General features: G+C 38.2%; 1 protein-coding gene across 2 annotated transcripts in view; it reads left to right on the forward strand.

The window, feature by feature from the left end:
• The first annotated feature begins 2,300 nt into the window (after positions 1-2,300).
• Positions 2,301-25,269, forward strand: part of ZFYVE16 (zinc finger FYVE-type containing 16) — a 52,575-nt gene continuing 29,606 nt past the window's right edge. Inside the window, exons 1-5 of one of the 2 annotated variants that reach the window (XM_049866631.1) lie at positions 2,302-2,389; positions 5,068-5,195; positions 18,839-18,948; positions 19,651-21,920; positions 22,919-23,015. In XM_049866631.1, coding sequence (XP_049722588.1) covers positions 18,879-18,948; positions 19,651-21,920; positions 22,919-23,015 — 2,437 coding nt within the window. In that variant the 5' untranslated portion in view covers positions 2,302-2,389; positions 5,068-5,195; positions 18,839-18,878. Of the gene's footprint in view, positions 2,390-5,067; positions 5,196-18,838; positions 18,949-19,650; positions 21,921-22,918; positions 23,016-25,269 lie in introns of both variants that reach the window. The other variant, XM_049866638.1, reaches the window with a different exon arrangement.

The following is a 25,269-nucleotide window of genomic DNA, read 5'->3' on the forward strand; positions in this document are numbered from 1 at the left end:
GATAACAGAAAATACAGAGAAAATTGTTGAAGATTTGTTGGCAGAAAAGTTCCCTGATATTGTGAAAGATGATAATATATCTATCCAAGATGCTCATTGAACTCCACATACGGTAGATCTTAAAAGAAAGTCACCAAGACATATTATAATCAAGCTTGCCAAAACCAAAGATAAAGAGACAATTATAAGAGCAGCGAGGGATAAAAGAAAAGTCACTTATGAAGGAGAACCAATAAGAAGAAGCTTGGACTACTCGGCAGAAACCATGCAAGCAAGAAGGCAATGGGATGGCATATTTAAAAAATTGAAGAAAAAAATTTGCCTGCCAAGAATCATATATCCATCAAAACTGACTCTTAAATATGAAGGTGAACTTAAGACATGTCCAGATAAACACAAGTTGAGGGAATTTGTAAAAACCAAGCCAAAACTACTAGATATACTAAAGGGAGTTCTTTGGTTAGAAAACCAATAATCTCAGCTATCAACCCAAGACTAGAACACTGGGCAGAGCAACCAGAAGTCAACCCAGACAGGGAAATCCAAAAAAACAAAGCAAGATTTAAAAAAAAAAAAAAGCCCAACACAGGGTAATGGCGATGTTATTATATAAAAGAAGACAACATTAAAATAATAAAGAGGGACTAAGAAATGTAATCATACACCTTCAATATGGAGAGGAAGATGCTGTGACACAAAGAAGTTAGTTTTAAATTTAGAAAAATAGGGGTAAAAATTAGGTAACCACAAAGGAGACAAACTATCCTACTCATGGTGCCCCAGCACGTGTTGGAACTGCCAACCTTTTGCCTACTAGTCAAATGCTTAACCGTTTCCACCATCCAGGGAAGCTTTAATATGTAAAAGGCTTGTAAAGTTCCTGTTTTGCGAACTGGCTGTTCATGTATATGCCTTTCCCATTTACGTTATCTGTTTAAGGTGTTTGCGTTTTACTTTTCTATTTTCATTTTCCTCATACTGTAGTATGAAAATACTTCTGTCTCAAAATACACATTTTTATACATCAGTCTCTGCTATTAGACTATGGTTCCTTAAGCACGGTGGTCTCATATATTTGGGTGCAGTACATAACACATAGTAGAAAGAAAGAATCTTGTATTTTGCAGAATTATTTTTAGGGTTAAAGTGGATAATATAAGCAAAGCATCTAAGGCAGTGCTTGTCACATAGCAGACTCAATTAATAATGAATACTATTATTATTTTTTAATTATTTTAGGCAATTAAAGTTTCACTATTAGGCTGAAACACACAATTCCTCTTAGAGTTTAGGAAAATCACAGTTGGAGACATTAAGTACTTTTGAAACACCACAAATCAATAAATTGCAGATTTAGGATTTGAACTGTGATTCTCAAATCTTTCACCACAAATCATATCCGCCTGGAATATTCTTGAGATAGTACAACTCTCGCAATTTTTGAAAGGCCAGTCTGAATTTTTAACTGGTAAAACCCTTTGACAACTAATGGATTCTTTTATCCCAGTCTACAATGACACCTTGATGCCACAGATGTTTCTCTTCCCTCGTTTAAATTTATAGGAAACTTGTGATAAAAATAGTAAAACTTAACAAGAACAGAAGTACATCACATGAGTGACATTTTATTTCTCCATCAGAGAAGTTAGCTTTTGCTTTTAGACAGGGGAGGCAACTGTTCTTGTGGCCACTGTTTGAAAAGCAGAACTAAACCTACAGGAATGTCCAGTGGGCTGGAGGGCTTGGAGGTCCGGGATTGGAGCGTTTCTGTGGTTGCCTGGTTGGGAGTGGGGATGTTGGGGACAGGAAGCAAAGCTAGCTTGAGTTTTAAAAGTTAGGTTTCTAGAGAGGACCGCAGCGCTGGCAACAGGCCCGGTTAGGTCCGGAGCAGGCTGGTGTGTCCAGTACAGACCTGCACGCGACGCCCTCCACTGACGGAGGAGATTGGGTTGGGGGAAGCTGCATCTAGGTCAGCGAGGGCAAGAGGAAGACGGACATTGACGCGGGTCCCCTCCCAATCCCGGCTACAGGGCGTCTGGCGGGAAGCCGACTCCAGACCTAAGACCGAGTCTTCAGGTTTCCCCGTCACCCCAGAACCTTCTCGGCACTTCCGCTAAAAACCTGGCGGCCAACCTCGGACCCCTCACCGCAGCGCGCAGGCGCGTCGGGACGAGGGGAGGCCGAGGACGCAGACGGAGGAGGCGTGTGATCCGAAGGAAAACCTCCTGTGCGCCTGCGCCGTCCTCTCCTCCTCCCCGCCCCCCGGTCGGGGGGAAACAAACCCGGAGCCGTTGTCGCGCACTCTCCGGACTCCCGGCCGGGGTTGATCTTCAGTCGTCAGTGCAGCGTCGCGTCGCGTGCCCCGAGAGCTCCACAGGGGTGTGGGGAGGTAAGAGCGCCCGTCACAGCCCGTCTTGGCCTCTCCTCAGCCCGGCTGCCCTCCCGGAGGGGGCGGGGTGGACGCTGGACCAGCGGACCTCGGCTCCTGTTCTGGCCCTCCTCTTCCCCCAAGGAGCGAGCCTGGCTCCCCGACCTCCTCCTCCTCCCGAGCCCCTTCCCCGGCCCTCAAATCTCCCGCCCCCTCGGTGGAGCCTGGAGGCCCCAGCCGGGCTTGGAGGGCGATCGCAGCGGCTGTTGCCGGGTCCACCCACTCGGGCCGCCCGGAGGGCTGGGCGCTGCCGGGAGTGACCCTCCGGCCGCGGCGGGTGGGGGATTCCTCCGCGCCCGCTAGAGCCGCCTGACCCGCCCCGGAGGGTCTGCACTTGCAGGAGCGAACCCTTCCCCAGAGCGGTAGCCTCTGAGCTGGAAGGACTCGGTCTCCGCAGACGGATCTGTCGTCGCTGCCTGCACTCCCGCATCGATGCATTTTGTCTTCATTTTAGACCAGAAGGATGTGGTGGTATTCTTTCCCACCTCTACCTTTTCTTTTGTACCTTTGAAAAATTTTAAAACATAGTTTTTACACGATTAATTGTGCTACCGTGATTGCGAATTATTATAACCCAGACTAAGTATTGCTATGTGGATGTTTTTGTTAGTTTGACTCGTATGGAAATCAGCCCGTAAATTTGATATTAAGTTAATCTTTTTAATTAAAAATACACAATTGCTTGATCAAATCAACTTTCTCCGTTTATTCGTTTGAGCCTGCCGTTTCTTGATTTGGCAGACGTTTAATAGCTTGATCCAGTAAAACTATATATAATTTTCCACCCAATTTTTTCCTTTTTTCCTCCCCCATGTATTAAACTGCATGCTTAAAGAAATAAATAAAAATGAATAGCAAAAAATAAGGGAAAAAAATCAACCATAATCTCACCGTTTAAAAGTAATCAACCACTGTTCATATTTTGAGTCTTTTCCTTTCAGTCTTTTTTTCCCGTGTGCGTTTTCTTAATTAAGATGATGAGGTTTTATATACAGTTGGATTGCCCACTTCTCTCAATTAACGTCATATTTTAAGCATTTCCCCAAGCTTTTAAAAAACTTCATAACATAACTTTATTACGTTTTTATTATACAAGTAGTACATGAGCAAAATCTCTTTCGAAACAAAACATTACCGATAAAGCAAAATTCTCATTTAATTATCATCCCCAATCATGTTACATAGTATAATTGTACCACAGTTTATTTAAACCAATAGTTCTCACAGTTGAGGTCCTAAAGAGTTTTTGGTTTCTAATATATTATATTTCTCATTAATTGGGAAAAATTAAAAATTTTAATATTATTAATTTAAAATAACAGTCACATACAATAACAAAAAATATTTCTAAAACGAAATTTAGTGAGAAGAGTGGCTTTGTGTTACATTTTTGCAAATCACTTTAATGCTTGATTGGATTCTCCTATCTACTTCTCCATTCAGTCTGGTGTGCTATCTTGTTTAGGTTGAAGAATATGAAGAAAATCCAACTTTCCACAGATGGGTAGTTGGAAAAGAGAGGATCGGCAAACACCCTAAAAGGGTCTTGGGGATTTCTAGGGGTCCTCAGATCACGGTTTGAGGCAGCTGATTTAACGCTTTTTGTACTGATGGACTATGAAGTCCTTTGGAATTTTACACTTTTGCAAATGTTGCAACCTTGAATTTCGTTTTTGTAATGTGTTCTTGTGCACAAGTGCTAGTGTTTCTTTAGAAGTAGCATTGCTAGGTCATAGAGTAAGCGCTTTTTTTTTGAAGTATTGATAGACATAAACGTTACTTTTGATACCTGCAAAAATTCCTGTTGTGTCCTAATGTTGATGTTTAAATTGTTTCAGCTAGTGATTCAGTGGAACATTTTGTCTGATATTTTCAATTGTTTTGGATTTTTTAAAATTTTTAGAAAGAATTGTTAGGAATATTTTTGAGGCTATTAATAGATATTGTCACACTGTTTTCCTGAGACATTGTACAGTTTACTTCCTATCATTGGTATCTGAGAAGCTCTTCGTATTACAGTCTTAGCAACACTGAGTATTGCTATTGTTAAAAAATTTTATTTTTCCAATTTAGTAGGCTAGAAATGGTATGTATGCTAATTCACATTATTTCAGTAGTGCAGGCTGTACATTGAACTTTTTTCATAATCTTAGTTACCTGTTCATATTATTTACCCGTTTATATATGAGTATTCAAGTGTTTTTCTAACAAATTTGTATTATTTTAAATTGTAAGGATGCATGCTATAATTTTTTTAAGGGAAGGAACAAAATTATCTTTTGTTTTTTTCCTGTTTACAAAAGTATTACGTGTTTGTTAAAAAAAAAAAAGTTAAAATAGCATAGAGATATACAGCATTATTAACAGATTGATGTATATTCCTCCATTTTTTTCTCTCTGTGCCTTTGCTAATACTTTGTTTTTTTTAACCAATTTATTTGGGGAAATGGGCTATGCTATGCGTAATATTTTGCAATTTGATTTTTTTTTCCCATTTAACATTATATACTGCATATTTTTCTATATAAGTACCTATGACTCTGGGTACAGTCTTACCCAGAGTGGCTTTTGGGAACACTAATTGTGATCTTTAGTTACCTGATGTAAGGCTCCTCTCCTCTTCTACCTTCTCTTTTTAGGTGATCTCTTCCGTTAACAGCTGTGTGCTGTCAACTCCCAAATATTTATCTATCTCAGACTTCTCTCCTGAACTCCAGATCCTTATATTATACTGTCTGTTGGATATCTTCACCAGGATGTTCTCAAGGTACTTCAAACAACAGTCCAAAAGTGAAATCAAGTTTTCCCTGAAGGCTGCTCCTCTTTGTATTGCTGGTTATGGTCATTGGTACCGCCATATACCCGGTCTCCCATGGTAGAAACCTGGCAGTAATCCTAGCTTTCTCCCTTGCTTTCCCTCACCAAAAGTTCCCACTCTTTAGCCACTTTTGAATCTATCTCCTCTCCATCTCTACTGTACTGTCTCAGCTCAATCCCGTCATCTCTCATCTTAACCATTTTAGGAGTCTCCTTGCCGTTTTCCGGTTTTGCCCATTTTCTGATTAATCTTCCATACTGCTGCCAAAATGTTTTTGTTTTGTTATCATGAGATTTAAAAAATATTTTTTGTAAGTGTTGTAAATATTCATCTGTAAATTCGAGAGTACATAAAGAATCAAGTGATTAAAAGACTTATCTAAACCAGATTATCCTATGTATGCAAAAAAAAAAAAAAACTTCTTTAGAACAGGGAGTATGTCTTATATATTTTTTTGTGTCTCGTACAGTATTTGGTAGATTGCTGACACAATAAATACATCTTGGTTGATTGAAATGGGAATTATATGCAGCTTAATAGGATTTCATGTTAAAAGGTTTCAGTGTACAGAATTTGCATTGCCATACTTTTTATAAATTCTTGGATTATATTATCATACTTTTTTTGTCTCTTTCTAGGCATCTCAAATAACAGTCTTTAGTAGTACATTGTTAACAAGTAGGGATAATCTGTAAATAGATATTATTTAATGAATTTCATAGTTTATTAGAGAAATTGTCTGCCTTTCTCTAATGAAAAACTATTTCTAGACATTTCAGTTTCTGTTCTTTTTTTAATATATGCATTGTATATTCAGAGTTTCTTCACTACTTTTATATTTATTTTTAATTTAATGTTTATCAAAAGGAACAAAACAAACAAAAAAGCATTGCCATTGAGTCAATTTTGACTCATAGCAACCCTGTAGAACAGAGTGGAACTGCCTCATAGTTTCCAAGGCTGTAAATCTTTATGGAAGCAGACGGCTACATCTTTCTCCTGTGGACCAACTGGTTGTTTTGAACCCCAACCTTTTAGTTAACACCCGAGCGCTTAACCACTGTGCCACCAGCACTGTCGAAGGGACACCTGTACGTAATTCAGAGAGTCAGATAATACTACAAGGCTTATAATGAAAAACAACAGTCTTCTGCCCCGATCCTTCTCACCCCTGAATCCCACTGTCCCAAAGCAGCCTCTCAAAATCAACTTTCCTCATCTGAACCATAGAACATGATTTGAGTAACTATTTTCCCAGTTCTTGCAAGGATGGTACATAACTAGTAACACTTGAAATGCATAGGAAAGAAGTTAATTATTACATAAAGTGAATGCCTGAGGGCATTAAGGCATAATTCTCTTGCTGAACCTCTCTCTTGTGAAAGGCTGCTCCAGAGACAATGACTTTTTGATTCTTTTCACCTCCAGTTTTTTAAATAACATGCTTACTTATCTGTTTCACCCATGCGTGCATGCGCACAGATACACACAAGCACATATACATCTGCCCTAGTTTTAGGTTATTATTTACCACCTTCCTATTATAGAAGATGGAAGTATAGGCCTCTTACACCAACCCCCATCTTTAGACACTGCACTTCTTCTTTTTACCCTTTATATTCCCAGTTTAGTTATATGTTAATTTTTAGTTGAACCTTTTTTTTTTTTTTAAACCTGACTTTAACTGTAAACATTGGGTACAGCTGAACCAGGAAGTATATTGGAAAGGTATTTCTTTTCTTGTATAATATTTTGGTTTAGCAGAGTTAATAGTTATCTTAGTTCTTTGATAAATCTTTCTTTCATGTATCTTTATAAATGTATGTTTTGTATCTTTTTAATGTATCTTTCATATCTCTTATTTATTAACAACCTCTCAGACAGCATATATAAATCTCCTTTTAGTAGACTGAAACACTCCAGATAATCTGTTTGTTTTGCAACCTCTCTTCTGTAGTGCTCTGTCACTCTGCTTCCATCTGGATAGGTTGCTTTCTAGGCCTATTGCACAGCTATTGTGGTGTGCTTTTTTATGGTCGCACACCAATTTCATTTCTCCCTCTCTTCTGTGTTGGTAGCCTGTTTTCTGGATTTCAGATCTTCCTCTTTGTTGGTGGCTCCTGCATGTTGGTAGAGTACATCCTCCTGTACCTTCCTGAGGAAGAATGAAAGGAGGCACATTTTTTAGGTTCTTCTGTGTCTAAACATGTTTTTTTGTTCTGTCCTCCCACTTGATTGATAACAAACCTGAGTATAGAATTCTAGACTGGAAACAACTTACTTTGGAATTCTAGAGGCATAGTTCTATTGTCTTTGCCTTCTAGTGTTGCTATTGAGAAGTCTAATGGTAACCAATATTTTGTATATAACTTAGTGTCTTTATCTTGAAGCTTTTATATTCATTCAGCAAGTATGTATAGAGCACTTTCTATGTGCCAGGCACAGATCAAGATGCTTTGAATATATGGGTGAACAAAAGTGACAAGATCCCTGCCTGCATGGAGCTTGAATTCGGGAGAGGGAGGGGTTGTTCTTGATGATAAACAACAAATATAATAAAAAAGTACAGTACAGAAAATGTTAGAAGGTCATAAATAAGAGCTTTAGAAAAGAGAAGAAAGAGCAGGATAGGAGGTGTGGGTCAGGAATATTGGGGAAAGGAAAGGTGAGGAGTGCAGATTGCTGTATTAAATGGGGTGCATCTTCCCTTAAACTACCCAGGTATTACAAAATTTCACAGTACTGTGACTTGCTGAGGGTTTTTCATTCATTGTCTTGGGCCCTAGATGGGCCCTTTCCTCCCAGAGACCGTATACTTCAGTTCTGGGATATTTTATTTGATAACTTCCTCCTTTATTTTGTTTTCCTTGCTTCTGGATCTCTTGTTATTTAGATATTGGACCGCATTATTTTGATTCTCTATTTTTCTGATCTTTTCTTCCCTATTTTCCATTCCTTTGTCTTTTTGTTCTGCTTTTTAGGATATTTCCTCAGCTTTATTTTCAGTACCTTGGTTGCATTTTTTAATTTTTTAAAACTTTTGTACAGTTTTAGATTGACAGAGTTCCCATATACCCCACACCCAATTTCCTCTATTATTAACAACTTGACATCGGTTTGGTGCATTTGTCAGGATTAATGAACCAATACAGATACATTATTATTAACTAAAGTCCATTTTTTATTCATGTCTGCTCAGTTTTTCCCTAATAATATGTTTTTTCTATTTCAGGATCCCATTCAGGATACCACATTGCATTGAGTAGTCATGTCTCTTTATGTTATGACAGTTTTTCTGACTTTTCTTGTTTTTGATGCCCTTGACTGTTCTTGGGATTACTGGGCAGGTATTTCGTAGAATGTCAGTTGGGATTTGGCTGATATTTTTTTTTTTTTTTTCGTGATTAGACTAGGGTAATATGTTTTAGGGAGAAGGACAGGAGAGGTAAAATGCCATTCTCAAACACATTATATTATCAACATGACTAATCACTGTTGATTTTAACCTTGATCGCCTGGTCTGCGGTGGTGTTGGTCAGGTCTCTCCACTGTAAAGTTACTCTTTTTTTTTTTCTCTCTACCTTTCTATATTGTACTCTTTGGAAGAAGTAAACACTATGTATATTTAAGGAGTGATGGGTTGTGTTCTACCTCCTTAAGGGCGAAGTATTTACAAAAATTATTTGAAATTTTTCTGTTTGGGAGATTTGCTTATTCCCCACTTACTTTTATTCAGTCATTTATTATGTCAGCATGGACTCATGTATTCATTTTATAGTTTGGGCTACAGTCCAGTACTACTTTATTTTATTGCTCAAATTGTTCCAGCTTTACCACTGGGAGCCCTTTCATTTGGCTCCTGTGTTGCTTTCACATACCCCTATCTGTGGGTATGTGTGTGTTTGCATGCATGTGTGCTTTCTTTGTGTGTGTGTTTGTATGCATGCACACTTTCTTATTCTAAGGCACTACAGGATGTTCCACGCTCATCTTGCATGTTTCCTGCCCCAGTCCTAGAATCAGCCCTTTCTCCAAGTAGCCTTGATTCCTTTTTTTGGAGAATGGTATTAGAAACCAAGATCTGGGTGCTAAGTGTGGTTGTTGCCACTGGAATGTTGTTGCTTCTATAGGTCCTCTCAGTTGACAGAGCAATGAGGTATATATTATATATACTAATCTGTGTATGCACATATTTCTGTATTTCTATATGTAACCATCTGGATCCATAGTAAGCTACACATGAGTTTGTACTGATGGTTCCAGCACTAATCCATTACCATATGGATCATTCTAGCTTCCTCCCCTTTTATTTCTGTAACTTCCCACTCCCACCATCAGCTATCCACTTCCTTCATTGTTCAATTCCAGTATATATATATAAAGTGGTTTCAGAATTGTTAACCCAAATTCCTGTGGGAAACTACTTTATCAGCTAGAATGTAGCGCATATATATACACTTCGTATTGCCTTCAGTCTTACAGACTCCACTCATTTCCACAGAAATTAGATTAGCACCTTATTCCCCCATTCCCTTCAGTGAGATCGTTTCATACATTTGTAATACGTTTAGATTCTTTTGTCACATTCTGCATTCTTTCCTGAGATCCTCTGACCTAAATGATTTTTTAAATCTTTATATACATTGAGATTTATTCTTTGTGCTGGAAAGTTCTGTGAGGATTAACAAATGCTTAACATCTTGTACTCACCATTATAATATCATACAGAATAGTTTCATCATCTGAAAAATCCCCTGTGCTTCACCTGTTTTAACCCTTCCCTATCCCAAACCACTGGCAACTACTGATCTGTTTACTGTCTATAGGTCTTTTCTGGAATTTCATAGATTTGGAATTATATAGTATGTAGCTTTTTCAGACTGATTTCTTTCATTCAGCAGTATGGATTTAAGATTCATACATGGCTTATGATGGCTTGATAGCTCTTTTTTAAATTGCTGAATAATATTCCATTGTATGGCTGTACCATGATTTGTTTATCCATTCTCCATTGGCATTTGTTGTCATTACTGGTACATGGAAACCCATTCTGTTTTTTGATTTAATGCTTTCTGTTCTACTTTTTGTACGGTTTCAGTTGACTTTTGGCTTTTTAAATTTTTTTTCTCATGTTTGCTTTTTTCTCTATTATTTTTAATCTTTTAGTGGTTATGTTTGAAATTGTGTCATGTATGTATACTTTCCAGAGTCTAAAGTTAATTAAGTATCTTAATTTTCTTTCCATACTCTAGAACACTTTTTTTAAAAAAAATTGTGGTAAAAATATGTATAACAAAATATTGCCATTTCAGTATTTTTTATATGTATAACTCAGTGACATTAGTAATGTTTATCATGTTGGGCAACCATCACCACTATCCATTCCATCTCCAACTTTTCCCATCACCCTTAACAGAAACATAGTGTACCCTAAGCCGTGACTCTGCCTTTCCCCCCTTCTCCTGCCCCTAGTAAACACTAATAAGCTTTGGTCTCTATACATTTGCCTATTTTAGGTATTTCATGTAAATGAGATCGTTCAATATTTGTCTTTTTTGACTGACTTATTTCACTCAGCGTAATGTTTTCAAGGCTCATCGATGTTGTAACATGTATCCAGACTTGATTTCTCTTTATGGTTGAATAATATTCCATTTTTGTATATATCCGTTGTATATATGTAGCACATTTTGTTTATCCATTCATCTGTTGATGAATATTTAGGTGGTTTTCGTGACCAGTACAGCGGTGAACATTGATGTACAAGTTTGCATTCCTGCTTTCAGTTATTTTGGGTGTATACCTGGGAGTAGAATTTGTGAGTCATATGGTATTTCTCCACCATGTGTCTGTCAGTTTGTCATACTTTGGTGGCTTGCATATTGCTGTGGTACTGGAATCTTTGTTATCAGTATTTTAAATACCAGCAGGGTCGCCTTTGATGGACAGGTTTCAGCTGAGCTTCTAGACTAAGACAGACTAGGACAAAGGACCTGGCAGTCCACTTCTGAAAATATTGGCAAGTGAAAACTTTATGAATAGCAGAGGAGCATTGTCTGATAGAGTGCCAGAAGATAAGCCCCTCAGGTTGGAAGGCACTCAAAATTTGACTAGGGAAGAGCTGCCTCCTCAATACAGTTGACCTTAAGGACGTGGATGGAGTCAAGCTTTTAAGACCTTCATTTGGTGATGTGGCATGACTCAAAATGAGAAGAAACAGCTGCAAACATCTATTAATAATTGGAATGTGGAATGTACAAAGTATGAATCTAGGAAAACTGGAAGTTGTCAAAAATGAAATGGAACTTGAATATCAACATGCTAGGCATTAGTGAGCTGAAATGCACTAGTATTGGCTACTTTGAATGAGACAATCATGATCTGTTATGCTAGTGATGACAAATTGAAGAGGAATGGCGCTACATTCATTGTCAAAAAGAACATCTGTCACTCCTAAAATACTGTACCAATTGAGATGTTTCAACAAGCAGATGCAGCCCTGGAAGCACTCACTTGCTTATGCCAAGATATTTGGAAGACAGCTACCTGGCCAACCGACTGGAAGAGATCCCTGTTTGTACCCATTTCAAAAAAGGGTGATCCAAAAGAATGTGGAAATTTTCGAGCAATATCATTAATATCACACACAAGTAAAATTTTGCTGGAGATCACTCAGAACCGGTTGCAGCAGTACATTGATGTGAAACTGCCAGACATTCAAGCTGGATTCAGAAGAGGATGTGAAACAAGGGATATCATTGCTGATGTCAGATGAATACTGGCTGAAAGCAAAGAATACCAGAAAGATGTCTACCTGCGTTTTATTGTCTATGCAAAGACAATTGACTCTGTAGATCATAACAAATTATGGATAACATTGTGAAGAATAGGAATTCCAAAACACTTAATTGTGCTCATGAGGAACCTGTACTTAGACCAAGAGACAGTTGTTTGAACAGAACAAGGGGATATTGTATGGGTTAAAGTCAAGAAAGGTGTGTATCCGATCATTAGCCATTAGAGAAATGCAGATCAAAACTACAATGAGATTTCATCTCAATCCAGCAAGGCTGGCATTAATCGAAAAAACAAAAAAGAATAAATGTTGAAGAGGCTGTAGAGAGATTGGAACAGTTATACACTGCTGGTGGGAATGTAAAATGGCACAACCATTTTGGAAATCAATTTGGCGCTTCCTTAAAAAGCTAGAAATAGAACTACCATACAACCAGGAAATCCCACTCCTCGGAATATATCCTAGAGAAATAAGAGCCTTTACACGAACAGATATATGCACACCCATGTTTATTGCAGCAATGTTTACAATAGCAAAAAGATGGAAGCAACCAAGGTGCCCATCAATGGATGAATGGGTAAATAAATTATGGTATATTCACACAATAGAATACTACGCATCGATAAAGAACAGTGAGGAATCTGTGAAACATTACATAACATGGAGGAACCCGGAAGGCATTATGTTGAGTGAAATTAGTTGCAAAAGGACAAATATTGTATAAGACCACTATCATAAGAACTTGAGAAATGGTTTAAACTGAGAAGAAAACATTCTTTTGTGGTTACGAGAGGAGGGAGGGTGGGAGAGGGGTATTCACTAATTAGATGGTAGATAAGAACTACTTTAGGTGAAGGGAAGGACAACACACAATACAGGGGAGGTCAGCGCAACTGGACTAAACCAAAAGCAAAGAAGTTTTCCTGAGTAAACTGAGTGCTTCAAAGGTCAGTGTAGCAGGGGCAGGGGTTTGGGGACCATGAGTTCAGGGGACATCTAAGTCAACTGGCATAATGAAATCTATTAAGAAAACATTCTGCATCCCACTTTGAAGAGAGGCATCTGGGGTCTTAAACGCTAGTGAGCAGCCATCTAAGACGCATCAGTTGATCTCAACCCACCTGGATCAAAGGAGAATGAAGAACACCAAGGACACAAGATGATTATGAGCCCAAGAGACAGAAAAGGCCACATGAACCAGAGACTACATCATCCTGAGACCAGAAGAACTAGATGGTGCCTGGCTACAACCGATGACTGCCCTGACAGGGAACACAACAGAGAACCCCTGAGGGAGCAGGAGAGCAGTGGGATGCAGACCCCAAATTCTCATAAAAAGATCAGACTTAAGGGTCTGACTGAGACTGGAAGGACCCCGGTGGTCATGGCCCCCAGACCTTTTGCTGGCCCAGGACAGGAAACATTCCTGAAGCCAACTCTTCAGACATGGATTGGACTGGACAATGGGTTGGAGAGTGATGCTAGTGAGGAATGAGCTTCTTGGATCAGGTGGACACTTGAGACTATGTTGTCATTTCCTGCCTGGAGGGTAGATGAGAGGGTGGAGGGGCTTAGAAGCTGGCGAGATGGACGTGAAAAGAGAGTGGAGGGAGAGAGCAGACTGTCTCATTAGGGGGAGAGTAATTGGGAGTATGTAGCAAGGTGTATATAAGTTTTTATGTGAGAGACTGACTTGATTTGTAAACTTTGACTTAAAGCACAATAAAAATTTTTAAAAATATGTGTCTCATAGTTGTATCTTTTCACCATATTATTAAATCTGTATGCTGAACAAATAACCTGAGAATCTGGACTGTATGAAGAAGAATGGGGCATCAGGATTGGAGGAAGACTCATTAATAACCTGTGATACGCAGATGAAACAACCTGGCTTGCTTAAAGTGAAGAGGACTTGAAGCACTTACTGGTGAATATCAAAGACCACAGCCTTTAGTATGAACTACACATCAACATAAAATAAAACTCCTAACAACTGGACCAATATGCAACATCATGATAAATGGAGAAAATATCGAAGGTGTCAAAGGTCTCATTTTACTTGGATCCACAATCAGTGCCCGTGGAAGCAGCAGTCAGGAAATCAAAGGACATACTGTATTGGGCAAACCTGCTGCAAAACATCTCTGTAAAGTGTTCAAAAGCTAAGATGTCACTTTAAGGACTAAGGTGCACCTGACCCAAGCCATGGTTCCAGTCACCTCATACACATGTGAAAGCTGAACAATGAATAAGGAAGACCGAAGAAGAATTGTGCCTTTGAATTGTGGTGTTGGTGAAAAATTGAATATACTATGGACTGCCAAAAGAAGGAACAAATCTGTCTTAGAGGAAGTACAGCCAGGATGCTCATTAGAAGCAAGGACGGCAAGACTTTGTCTCTCATACTTCAGACATGTTACCAGGAGGGACCAGTCCCTGGAGAAGAACATCATGCTTGGTAAAATAGAGGGTCAGCAAAAAGAGGAGTACGCTCAACAAGGTGGATTGACACAGTGGCAGCAACATTGGGTGTAAGCATGATGACGATTTTGAGGATGGGGAGGACCGCGGGCAGTGTTTTTGTTCTGTTGTACATGTAGTCACTATGAGTTGGAACCAACTCCAAGGCTTCGAACAACAGCAGTGAAATTTCGATATTTCAGTTTTTGTGGAACAGCCAAATTATTTTCTACAGCGGCTACACCATTTTACATTCCCACCAACAATGAGTGAGGTAACCAGTTTCTACATATTCTCACCAGTGCTTGGTTTTTGTTTTTAATTTTTTATTATAGTTACTAGTGAGGGTGAGATGGTATCTCATTGTTGTTTTGATTTGCATTTCCCGAGTGACTCATGACATTGAGCATCTTTTTATGTGCGTGTTGACCATTTGTATATCTTTTTTGGTGACATGTCTGTTCAAGTCCTTTGTATGTTGTGATGGTTAAGGTTGTATGTCAGCTTGGCTGGGCCATGATTCTTGGTGGTTTGGCAGTTATGTAATGAATGTTGTGGTCATCCTCCATGATGTGATTTGATGTGACCGGCCAATCAGCTGGGAGTTTCCTCAGGCTTTTGCCTGCATTCAGTATATTTGGACGTTCTGGCAAAGCTCGCTTGCTCTGGGTCCTGCATCTGGCTTGTTACCATCAGATTTCTGGTTCTTGGGACTTGAACTGGCAGTCTGCCGTACTGCCTGCTGATCTTGGGATTTGTCAGCCTCTGCAGTGTATGAGCCCGTGGCCTGCCATTTGACCTGCCTATCTTGATATCTTTTTTTTTTTTTTATCTTGATATCTTGGGTTTGTCAGCCTTTGTAGCTGCGTGAGTTAGGAGAAGCTGCCAGCCTGACACCTGACCCACAGACTTGGGGCTTGCCAGCCTGTACAACTGCATGAGCTGTTTCCTTGAGATAAATCTCTTCCTCTGTGTGTGTGTATGTGTATGTGTGTGTATACATACACACACACACACTTCACTGATTTTGTTTCTCAAGAGAACCCAGCCTGAGACACTTGGTACCAAGAGTGGTTCTAGAGAAACAAAATTGTAAGGATGAGTTTTCTAAATTGGTTCTCAAGACTGACTAATCTTAAAGGCACTACCTCCAGTAGTAAAGAGGGTGTTGTTAATCCATGGCATAGGGTAGCAGTACTGATACGCAGCCTTTATGCTTAGCACTGGGTCACCAAAGAGCTTGACTGCTAACCAAATGTTTGGCAGTTGAAACTACCAGCCCCTCTTTGGAAACCCTATGAGGCAGTTCTGCTCTGTCCTACAGGGTTGCAAGAGTCAGAATCGACACAGCAGCAATGGGTTTGGTTTTTTTTGTATGTGTGTGTGTGTGTATACACACACACACACACACACTCTCAATTATCTGGTGCTGCTGTAACAGATATATCACAAGTGGGTGGCTTTAACAAACAAATTTATTCTCTCACAGTCTAGGAGGCCAGAAGTCTGAATTCAGGGTGCTTTCTCTGTCAGCGTTGGTGGAAGGGCCTTGTCAGTGTTCCGCTGGTCTAGGAGCTTCTAGGTACAGGGACCCGAAGTCCAAAGGACAGGCTCCCTTCCTGGTTCTTCATCCTTGGTGGCATGAGATGCCCTCTCTCTCTCTGTTTGCTTCTCTCTTATATTTCAAAAGAAATTGATTCAAGATACAACTTAATCTTGTAGATTGAGTTCTACCTCATTAACGTAACTCCCTCTAATCCTGCCTCGTTAACATCACAGAGGTAAGATTTATAACACATAGGAAAACCACAGCAGATCACAGAATATGGACAACCACACATTGCTGGGAATCATGGCTTAGCCGTGTTGACACACATTTTGGGGGGTACAGTTCAGTCCATAACAACGATTCACTGGTTTTGCTTCTCTAGAGAATCCAGCCTAATACACCTTTTTTTTTTCATTGTGTTGTCTTGTTACATTGTAGGAGTTTTTTATATATTCTGGATATTGAACCCTTATTTGATAAATATTTGATAATTTTTCCCCATTGTTAGGTTGTCTTTTCACTTTATTAATAAAGTCCTTTGATGCACAAAGTACTTTAATTTTTATACAATCCAGTTTATGTATTTTGTCTTTTGTTTCTGGTGGTTTGGTGTCACATCTAAGAATCCATTGTTAAAAATTAGGCCCCAAAGCATTACCTCTGTTTTCTTTGAAGAGTTTTATGATTTTAGTTCTTAACTTTTATATCGTTAATCTATTTTGAGTTAATTTTCAAATATGATGTGAGGGATCTGTCCAGTTTCATTCTTCTGGTTGTAGGAATCCAGTTGTCCCATCATTGTTTATCAAAGCAAGTATTCTTTCCCCTTTGAATGGACTTAGCACCGTTGTTGAAAATCAGTTGTCTGTAGAGGTATGGGTTTATTTCTGGACTCTAAATTCTATTCCATTGGCCTGTATAGCTGCCATTATACTAATAATAACCTATTTTGAGATCCCTGGGTGGCACAAAGTGTTGGTGCTCAACTACTAACCTAAAGGTTGATGGTTCAAACCTACTCAGCAGCACCATGGAAGAAAGGCCTGGTAGTCAGTCTGCTTCCGTAAAGATTACAGCCAAGAAAACACTGTGGAGCAGTTCTACTCGTTAACACGTGGGATCGCCATGAGTTGGAATGACTTGACAGCAGTGGATTTGATGTATAGTGTGTTTATGTGAGATATTATACTTCGTTGTTCTTTTTGAAGTTGACTTTATTTGGGGCCCCTTGCAGTTTCATATGAACTTGATGATTGGCTTTTCCATTTCTGCCAAAAGGCTTTTAGAATTTTGATAGGTATTGCATTGACTCTATAGATTACTTTGGGTAGTACTGACATTTTAGCAGTATTAAGTCTTCCATTTCATGAACACAGAATGTCTTTACATTTACTTTGGTCTTCTTTAATTTCTTTAAGTAATGTTTTATAGTTTCAGTGTACAAATCTTTTACCTCCCTAGTTAAATTTATTCCTAGGTGTTTTATTCTCTTAGATGCTATTATGAATGGAATTGTTACTTTATTTTCCTTTTCAGAATGCTCATTGCTGACTGTTGTTTTTACCTTGTGTTCTGCCACTGTGTTAAATTCATTTATTAGCTTTAGTAGCTTCTTAGAACACTTTTAATGTTTACTACCTTTCTACCAGTTTATATACTATTGAAATTTGTTTTACTCATATCTTTCTTATCCTCACAAATGTGATATTATTATAAACCATGTTCATTTAGATTTATGTTTCTTTCAATGCTGTGATCGACTTTCCCTCATATATTCCTTTGGGGTCATTTTTAAGGTACACTTTTTAGAAGTTCTTTTAAATGGCTTTGTGTAAATAAACTCTCCATGTTTACCTGAAAAAATTTTTTTTTAGCTCTGATTCTTGATAATTTGTTTTTCTGGATACATGTTGCTATTTTCTCTCAGTTCTTTGACTATATCGTTCCTTTGTTTTCTGGTTTCCATTGTTACTTTTAAGTATGTTCCCAGAATTATTATTCCTTTGAAGGTGTCCTTTTCTTTGTATCTCCTTTGTCTTTGGGGTTCAGTAGTTTCACTAAGAGCTCTGGTGGTGCAGTGGTTAAGAGCTTGGCTGCTAACCAAAAGGTCAGCAGCTCAAATCCACTAGCGCTCCTTAGAAATCCCATGGGACTGTTCTGCTCTGTCCTGTAGGGTCGCTGTGAGTCAAAATCGACTCGATGACACCTGACAACAACAGTTTCACCAAGGCTTTAAGCATTCTTTGAAGTACCAGTTTTGCTCAATCCCATAAGTTTTTATGTGCAGTGTTTTATTTGTATGTAGTATATTTTACATGTATTTATAAGTATTCTTTGCTTTCCATTATTCCATGACCCATGAATTATTTAGATAAGTGTTTTAATATTTCTGATAGTTTATATATGTAATTGTTATGTTGTTAGAGTTGTTTTTCAAGGCGTTTTTGTGTATATATAGAAACAGTTTCCCCAACTAAATTGTAGATGTATCAAAACAGAGCTCTTGATTTTGTTACTGTTTCATTGCCTGACTGTATTTCTTGGCATGTAGTAGATGGCAGGAGCCCTGCTGGTGCAGTGGTTAAGCGTTCAGCTGCTAACCAAAAGTTGGCAGTTTGAATTCACCAGCTGCTCCTTGGAAACCCTATGGGGCAGTTCTACTCTGTCCCATAGTGTCGCTATGAATTGAATTCAACTCGACGGCAGGCCGTGGGTTTGGTTTGGTTTAGTAGATGGCATAATATTTATATGTTAAAGAATTAAATAATCATGCTTTTTGTTCTCTAGGCATTACAAGAGTTAAATTCTGAATAAATCTACAGGTAGGATGGACAGTTATTTTAAAGCAGCAGTCAGTGACTTGGACAAACTTCTAGATGATTTTGAACAGAACCCAGGTTTGTTCATTTTTCATTTTTCCCACTAATAGAATTTTAAAAAAAAATGCCTGTAATTCACTTGTCTCAGGTATGGAGTATTTATAGCAAAATATGCTTTCAATTTTGGCCACATGGTTATTTTTGAAAAAAGCACACTTATTTTCTTTATAGCATGGTAGTTTATTATACTGAGTGGAACCTATACCCAGAACTAGAAATAAGGAAGCTAGAAGTTTCTCTTCAGGTACAAATTTAGATCTAAGAAAGGTCTTTAAAACTAACGTGAGCAAACTAAAAGCAACTTGAAAGGCGTATGTAAACTGGTGTTTCATAACTATGAGAGATGGCATTTTCCTCATGAGGACTAGGATCCTGTAAGGTTAAACAAGAAAGTTAGATTGTTTGTCAGCAGTTCCTTAGTCTGGTTTTTATAATGCAGCTGAGTTATTGAATGCAATTCCTATGATTTTATGACATCTATAAAAAAAAAAAAAAAAAAATTTTTTTTTTTTATATTCAAAAGTAAACATCAGGAAGTATTTTAAAGCCTAATAAAAATAGTTTTGTTGGTTATTACTAATTTGTAAAAGGGCAATCTATTTATGGTTTGAAGAAGGGGAAGTTTACTTAGTTTAGAAGTCTCAGAAAACGTAACATGGTCTTATTAATTTTTATTTTGTTTCAGTATCCTGAATAACATTGTGTTTCTCTTTTAAATAGATGAACAAGATTATCTCCAAGATGCACAAAATGTGTATGACTCTAATTACTGTTCAGTTTCTTCAGAGTTAGTTTCCTCACAACTGACATCGCTGCCACCAAAGGATCAACAATGCATTAATAGTTGCGCCTCATCAGAAACATGCTATGAGACAAACCAGATTGCCCTGAATGAAAAAACCCTTGAGGGGCTAACTTGTAAACAAAATGAAAAAAATGTAGCAGGACTTGATCTTCTTTCTTCTGTGGATAGTGGTACTTCATATGAAGTCAAACCTTTATATATGGGACGATGTAGTAAACCTGTCTGTGATCTGATAAGTGATATGGGTAACTTCGTTCATGCAGCTAATAGTGAAGAAGATATTAAAAAATTATTGCCAGATGATTTTAAGTCTGGTACAGATTCTTTGATTGGATTAGATTTATCTTTAGTGTCAGATACTTACTGTGTTTCCTCAGCAGATCATGGTAGTGATACTGTCACAGAGGAACAGAATGATGTCACCTCTGAATTACAAAATAGAGAAGTCTGTGGAACCAAAGAATTGGGTATAAAAATAGACACAACACTTTCAGATTCAGGTAATTATAGCGGAACAGAAAATTTAAAGGGTAAAAAGATCTCTAATCAGTTAGAACCAACTGATTTGAGCATGCCGTCTCCTTTGACTGAGCAAAGTTCCAAAATGTTTGATGCCAAAGACAACGTACAACACAAGAACCAGCCTTGTGAATTATTAAAAGATGATGGCTGTTCGGTAAAAGAGGAGGTAGATGTAGCAGTCATAGCTGCCACCAAATGTTTAAAAGAAGGAGACAGCACAAGTGCTTTGCCTTGCAGTCTTCCAAAAAATGAAGGTTTATGTTTAAATGATTCTAACTCAGGAGATGAAAATCCCAGATTACATGATGTTTCCTTTCAGGAAGATAAGACTGCTTTATTTATAAAACAATCTATAAAAGAAAACTCAAGAAATTTAGACTTTCAAGATAATGATGTACTCCAAGATTCTTCTTCAACTTTACATGTTTCAGGTGAAGATGTGCAATCCTCACTGTCCTGTCTTCCAGTATCTGGGTCTTTGTGTGGATCATTAATGGAAAGTAAAGCGCATGGTGATTGTTTACCACACAACGAGCATAAAGATAACATACAAGATGCAGTCACCGTGCATAAAGAAATACAGAAGACTGTTATTCTAGGTGAGGAACCATTTAAAGAGACTGATCTTTTGAAACAGGAAAAATTTAAAAATATAATTTGTCAGCCATTTATTGAAAGAATAGGAGATGGAAAGATAGATGCTGACCAAACCGTAACCACAGCGGAATCTTCGAATTACTCTGATAACAACAATTCTGCAGCTGCAGAATCTGCAGAGGAACTTTCTGGTGCTAATGCCCCAGAGTCTCCTGATTATTGTGAAGGCCTCACTTTTTTAAGCAGTTGTATTAATGGGCAAGACTTAGGTTACTTCAATATTGAGGAAGGCATGAAAAGCGACGCACTAATTAGTGATGCTGAACTTGATGCCTTTCTGACCAAACAGTATCTTCAGACCACTAACATAAAGCCTTCTGAAGAAAATGTCAATGACTCAAAATCTCCGATGACTCAGATGGCTATGGAAGGCCTAGATGATGGAACCATCAGTAATATATATTTCAATGCTGAAGCAGAAGCTATTGGAGAAAGCCCTGGTATTAGTACGACTTGTGGAACAGTTGATAAACAAAATGCAACAGAAGATGGTGACCTTTCTTTAGGAGAAAAAAGCACAATTCCAATTGAGCAAGGGTTATCTAGCAGTAAGTCTGAGCTTACAAGTGAATTATCACCCTCTGATATTAATAATGAGTCTCTTCATGTTGGAGGAGCCAGACCTAAGCAGTTGTTTAGCCTTCCATCCAGAGCAAAGAATTCAAAGGAATTGAATAAGCTGGATATTCCAAAGCTGCCTGAAAGTGAACTCAGTGTGGCAAATGCCGTTGCCCCAGCCACTGGTACCGCAGATTCTGGAACTGATCCTCAAGTTAGCTTCAACTCTAATTACATTGATATAGAAAGTAATTTTGAAGCTGGACCCAGTTTTGTAACTCCAGACAAAGAATCTCTTCCTATACCTAAAAAACCTTGTGAAGAAGGCTTGGTTTTGGGGCAGAAACAGCCTTCTTGGGTTCCTGATTCAGAAGCTCCAAACTGTATGAACTGCCAAGTCAGATTTACTTTTACAAAACGGCGACACCACTGCAGAGCATGTGGGAAAGTAAGTTATAAAAATCTTTAAGTCTTTCCTTTCTAAACATCTTAATGCAATCTAATGCGACAAAAAAGCTGATTAACAAGCTGATTAACAGATGCCATTAGTGGGAATATATAAAGCATTGTCATTTTACAGATTGCTCGATGGTTGAATAAATATCACATTGTTATGGGTTTTACATACTAGGAAATGAGGAACACTTATTTCATAACTAATTTTTGTGAAATCTAAAACTGTGTTCATAACTTTCTAACACTGACACATTTGATGTTCCAAACTCATAACCCTCTGTCCTCTAATACATACTTTCAAGACCATGCTCGGCAGCTAGTGTTGTGGTCGGTGCACAGGGAAATGGTGAGAGTCGAGTAGGTCTGTACAAGAATGCTTTAGCTGACCTCATTTGTGCTCTGACTGAGCTAACCATCTGTGAACACTAAGGGATAGCTGTAGAAATAATACTGTGTTTTTTTGTCAGCATTTTCCAGCAGTATGTTGGCTTCAGATCAGCCCTACTCTCTTGCAAAAACACTAACATTCTGTTTTTTAAAATTTTAAATAAAGAACCACTGAAAACTTTTCAAATTATAAACTTAATGTTTTTGTTCCCCTTTCTAGTCAACATTTAGAGGAATTCTTTTGTCACAGATATGGCTTTAAATTGCAAAAACCTTGTTTAAGTAAAATAATACAAAATAAAAAATAACTACCCAAAATTATGGTAATTAGAAAAATGATTTATGTAATAAGGAAAGTGGTTTTGGTTAGTTGGGTTTGGGATCCCAGGTGGCACAGTGGTTAAGAACTTGACTGTTAACCAAAAGGTCGGCAGTTGAAATCCACCAGCCACTCCTTGGAAACCCTATGGGGAAATTCTACTCTGTCCTGTGGGGTCACTGTGAGTCAGAACCAACTCCATGGCACCTAATAACAACAACCTCCCCTACCTCCAGAAGGTATAGGTATGTTTAAAACAAAAACAATTTTTTCTTTTTAAATAGGTGTTTTGTGGTGTCTGTTGTAATAGGAAATGTAAACTGCAGTACCTAGAAAAGGAAGCAAGAGTATGTGTAGTCTGCTATGAGACTATTAGTAAAGGTGAGTATTAACCTGACACATTTTCTTCCAGTAATTGAATATGTCTTAAAAACAGTTGGATTGTGACAAAGATAAACTTCTTTATTTTCTTAAGGCAAGGACCTAGTGTTGACTTATCTGGCTTAGGTGGGACATCCCAAGCCTTGGTTTCTCTTCTTTTTGTTCCACTCTCACAATTAATACTACCGGTTGGAAAGGAAGCATTCAGTTCTGGAGTGACAGTTCATTAACTTTTAACAGGTACCAAGTCCCTAAATGCTGCATTTCATCTGCCTGTTTGTTTTTGTCATCATTACCGTTACCCTCATCATCATACTCTAAACTTTTATAGAGTACCTACCAATAAGTAGTATTCATTATTATATATTAATAGCATAAGGCAAGATCATAGTTCCCACCCTTTAGAAAATAAAAACCTAAAATGAAAATAAAAGAACGAGTAAAAATATTTATGATTTTACAGATAAGTTCATAAGACTGCCACATGATTTACACATTTTTTTTCCCCTCTGCCACTTTAGAATTTTATGTGTATGCGTTTCCACTGTTTCTCTGGCTCCCTGGCTGGCTCCCATGATCGGCATTTGTATTGGTGGTATTATTTGAGTTCTCACAGTTTTGTGTTGGGTGTGTTTTTTCCTCCCCCCAAATACATGTTTGTTCTTTTGAGTACTTCTTGGCATTTTCTAACATTTGTTGACAGTTTCATTGCCAGCAAATATTACTTGGGAGTTTTTATGACCAGACCTATGCACTAGCTCAGGCATTGCTTCCTCTCAGCCAGGAGAATAATTACCTGATGATAATTTGTTTTTCTCTTTTGAATGAAGATAATTTTTTTCAGCATTTCTCAAAAAAGCTCTGATGTGAGTCTGTTAGCCTGAGGTAAGCTGCTTTACTCCTTGCTGTCAACCTCTGCGCTGGAAGATCACAGAGTATAAAACTTTTTATATTTCCATATTATCATCATTGTTTATGATGAGTTTAGTTTCAGTGCCTGTAGTTCTGTTTTTTCTTATGGTGTTTCAATAGTGCAAAAGATAGATGTTAGCCAAGGCAACCTGCTAGAATTCAGAAATATTAGAAAGCGCTCCTACATAATTATCTCTTCCACTTTTAAAAAACAAAACAGCCTGTGAAGATTCAAAGCATTATTTCAGTTGATGGGTTGGATTCTGGGTGAGCACTGAGAAATGTACTGACGAGCCCTGGTGGCGCAGTGGTTAAGAACTCAGCGGCTGACCAGATGGTCAGCAGTTGGAATCCACCAGCTGCTCTTTGGAAGCTGTATGGGGCAGTTCTGCTCTGTCCTGTAAGGTCCCTGTGAGTTGGAATAGACTCGATGGCAATGAGTTTGGTTATCAGGGCTGAGGAGGAGAGAAGATGTAGTCACTAAAGAGACTTAGTAGGGTACTGAAATCAAGCTTTGGTTAGTCCGAGAAAATGTTTTAGAACAAATTTGTTTAGTTATCTGTTTTATGTAGTCTATTTTGATATCCTGTAGCATGTAGGGAAATCCTGGTGGTGTAGTGGTTAAATGCTGCGGCAGCTAAACAAAATGTTGGCAGTTCGAATCCACCAGGTGCTCCTTGGAAACTCAGTAAGGCAGTTCTGCTCTGTCCTATAGGGTTGTTATGAGTTGGAATCGACTTGACGGCATCAGGTTTTATAGCGTGTAGTTTCATTGATGGTACTATTTATTGGTAATTTATATACCACAAGGAAATATAAATAAAGGTAACTTTAACATCAACTTCAGGGTTGAAAATGATATAATTGAGAGTTTAAAATAGTGCAGGAAAAACTGTCTAAATAAGAGGAGATAGATGATTCAAGGTTTGTGAGACTTTCCACTAGAGATGGGAAGAAAGAGATAGTTTGAGTAGAGAGTGTAGGTAATGAGGACGTTGTGCTGAAACTATGAGTTTCAAGGAAACACATATATGAGTGCCATTAGGTAGATTTGGGGCACGTTGGAAATCTTTGAAACCCAGATTAAGGTGTTTAGATTTCATTTGGTTAGTGGAAGCCATTTCACGAGAGTGCTATCATTTAGTGGCAGTTGAGGAAGACCACTAGTTTTGTAGTGGCAGCATTTATAGGAGACCAGTTTGGAGAACTGTTGAAGCTACCAGTTTTGTTTCATGTTATTTGGTTGAAAACTCATTCTGCAATATTCAGACACTGTTCTAGGTTCTGGAGTGCCAGCTTAGAACAAAATTAGACTCCCTGTTCTCATGGAGCTTTTGAATGT

Source organism: Elephas maximus, chromosome 2 (assembly GCF_024166365.1).
Source record: "Elephas maximus indicus isolate mEleMax1 chromosome 2, mEleMax1 primary haplotype, whole genome shotgun sequence".
Classification (NCBI taxonomy): Eukaryota; Metazoa; Chordata; class Mammalia; order Proboscidea; family Elephantidae; genus Elephas; species Elephas maximus.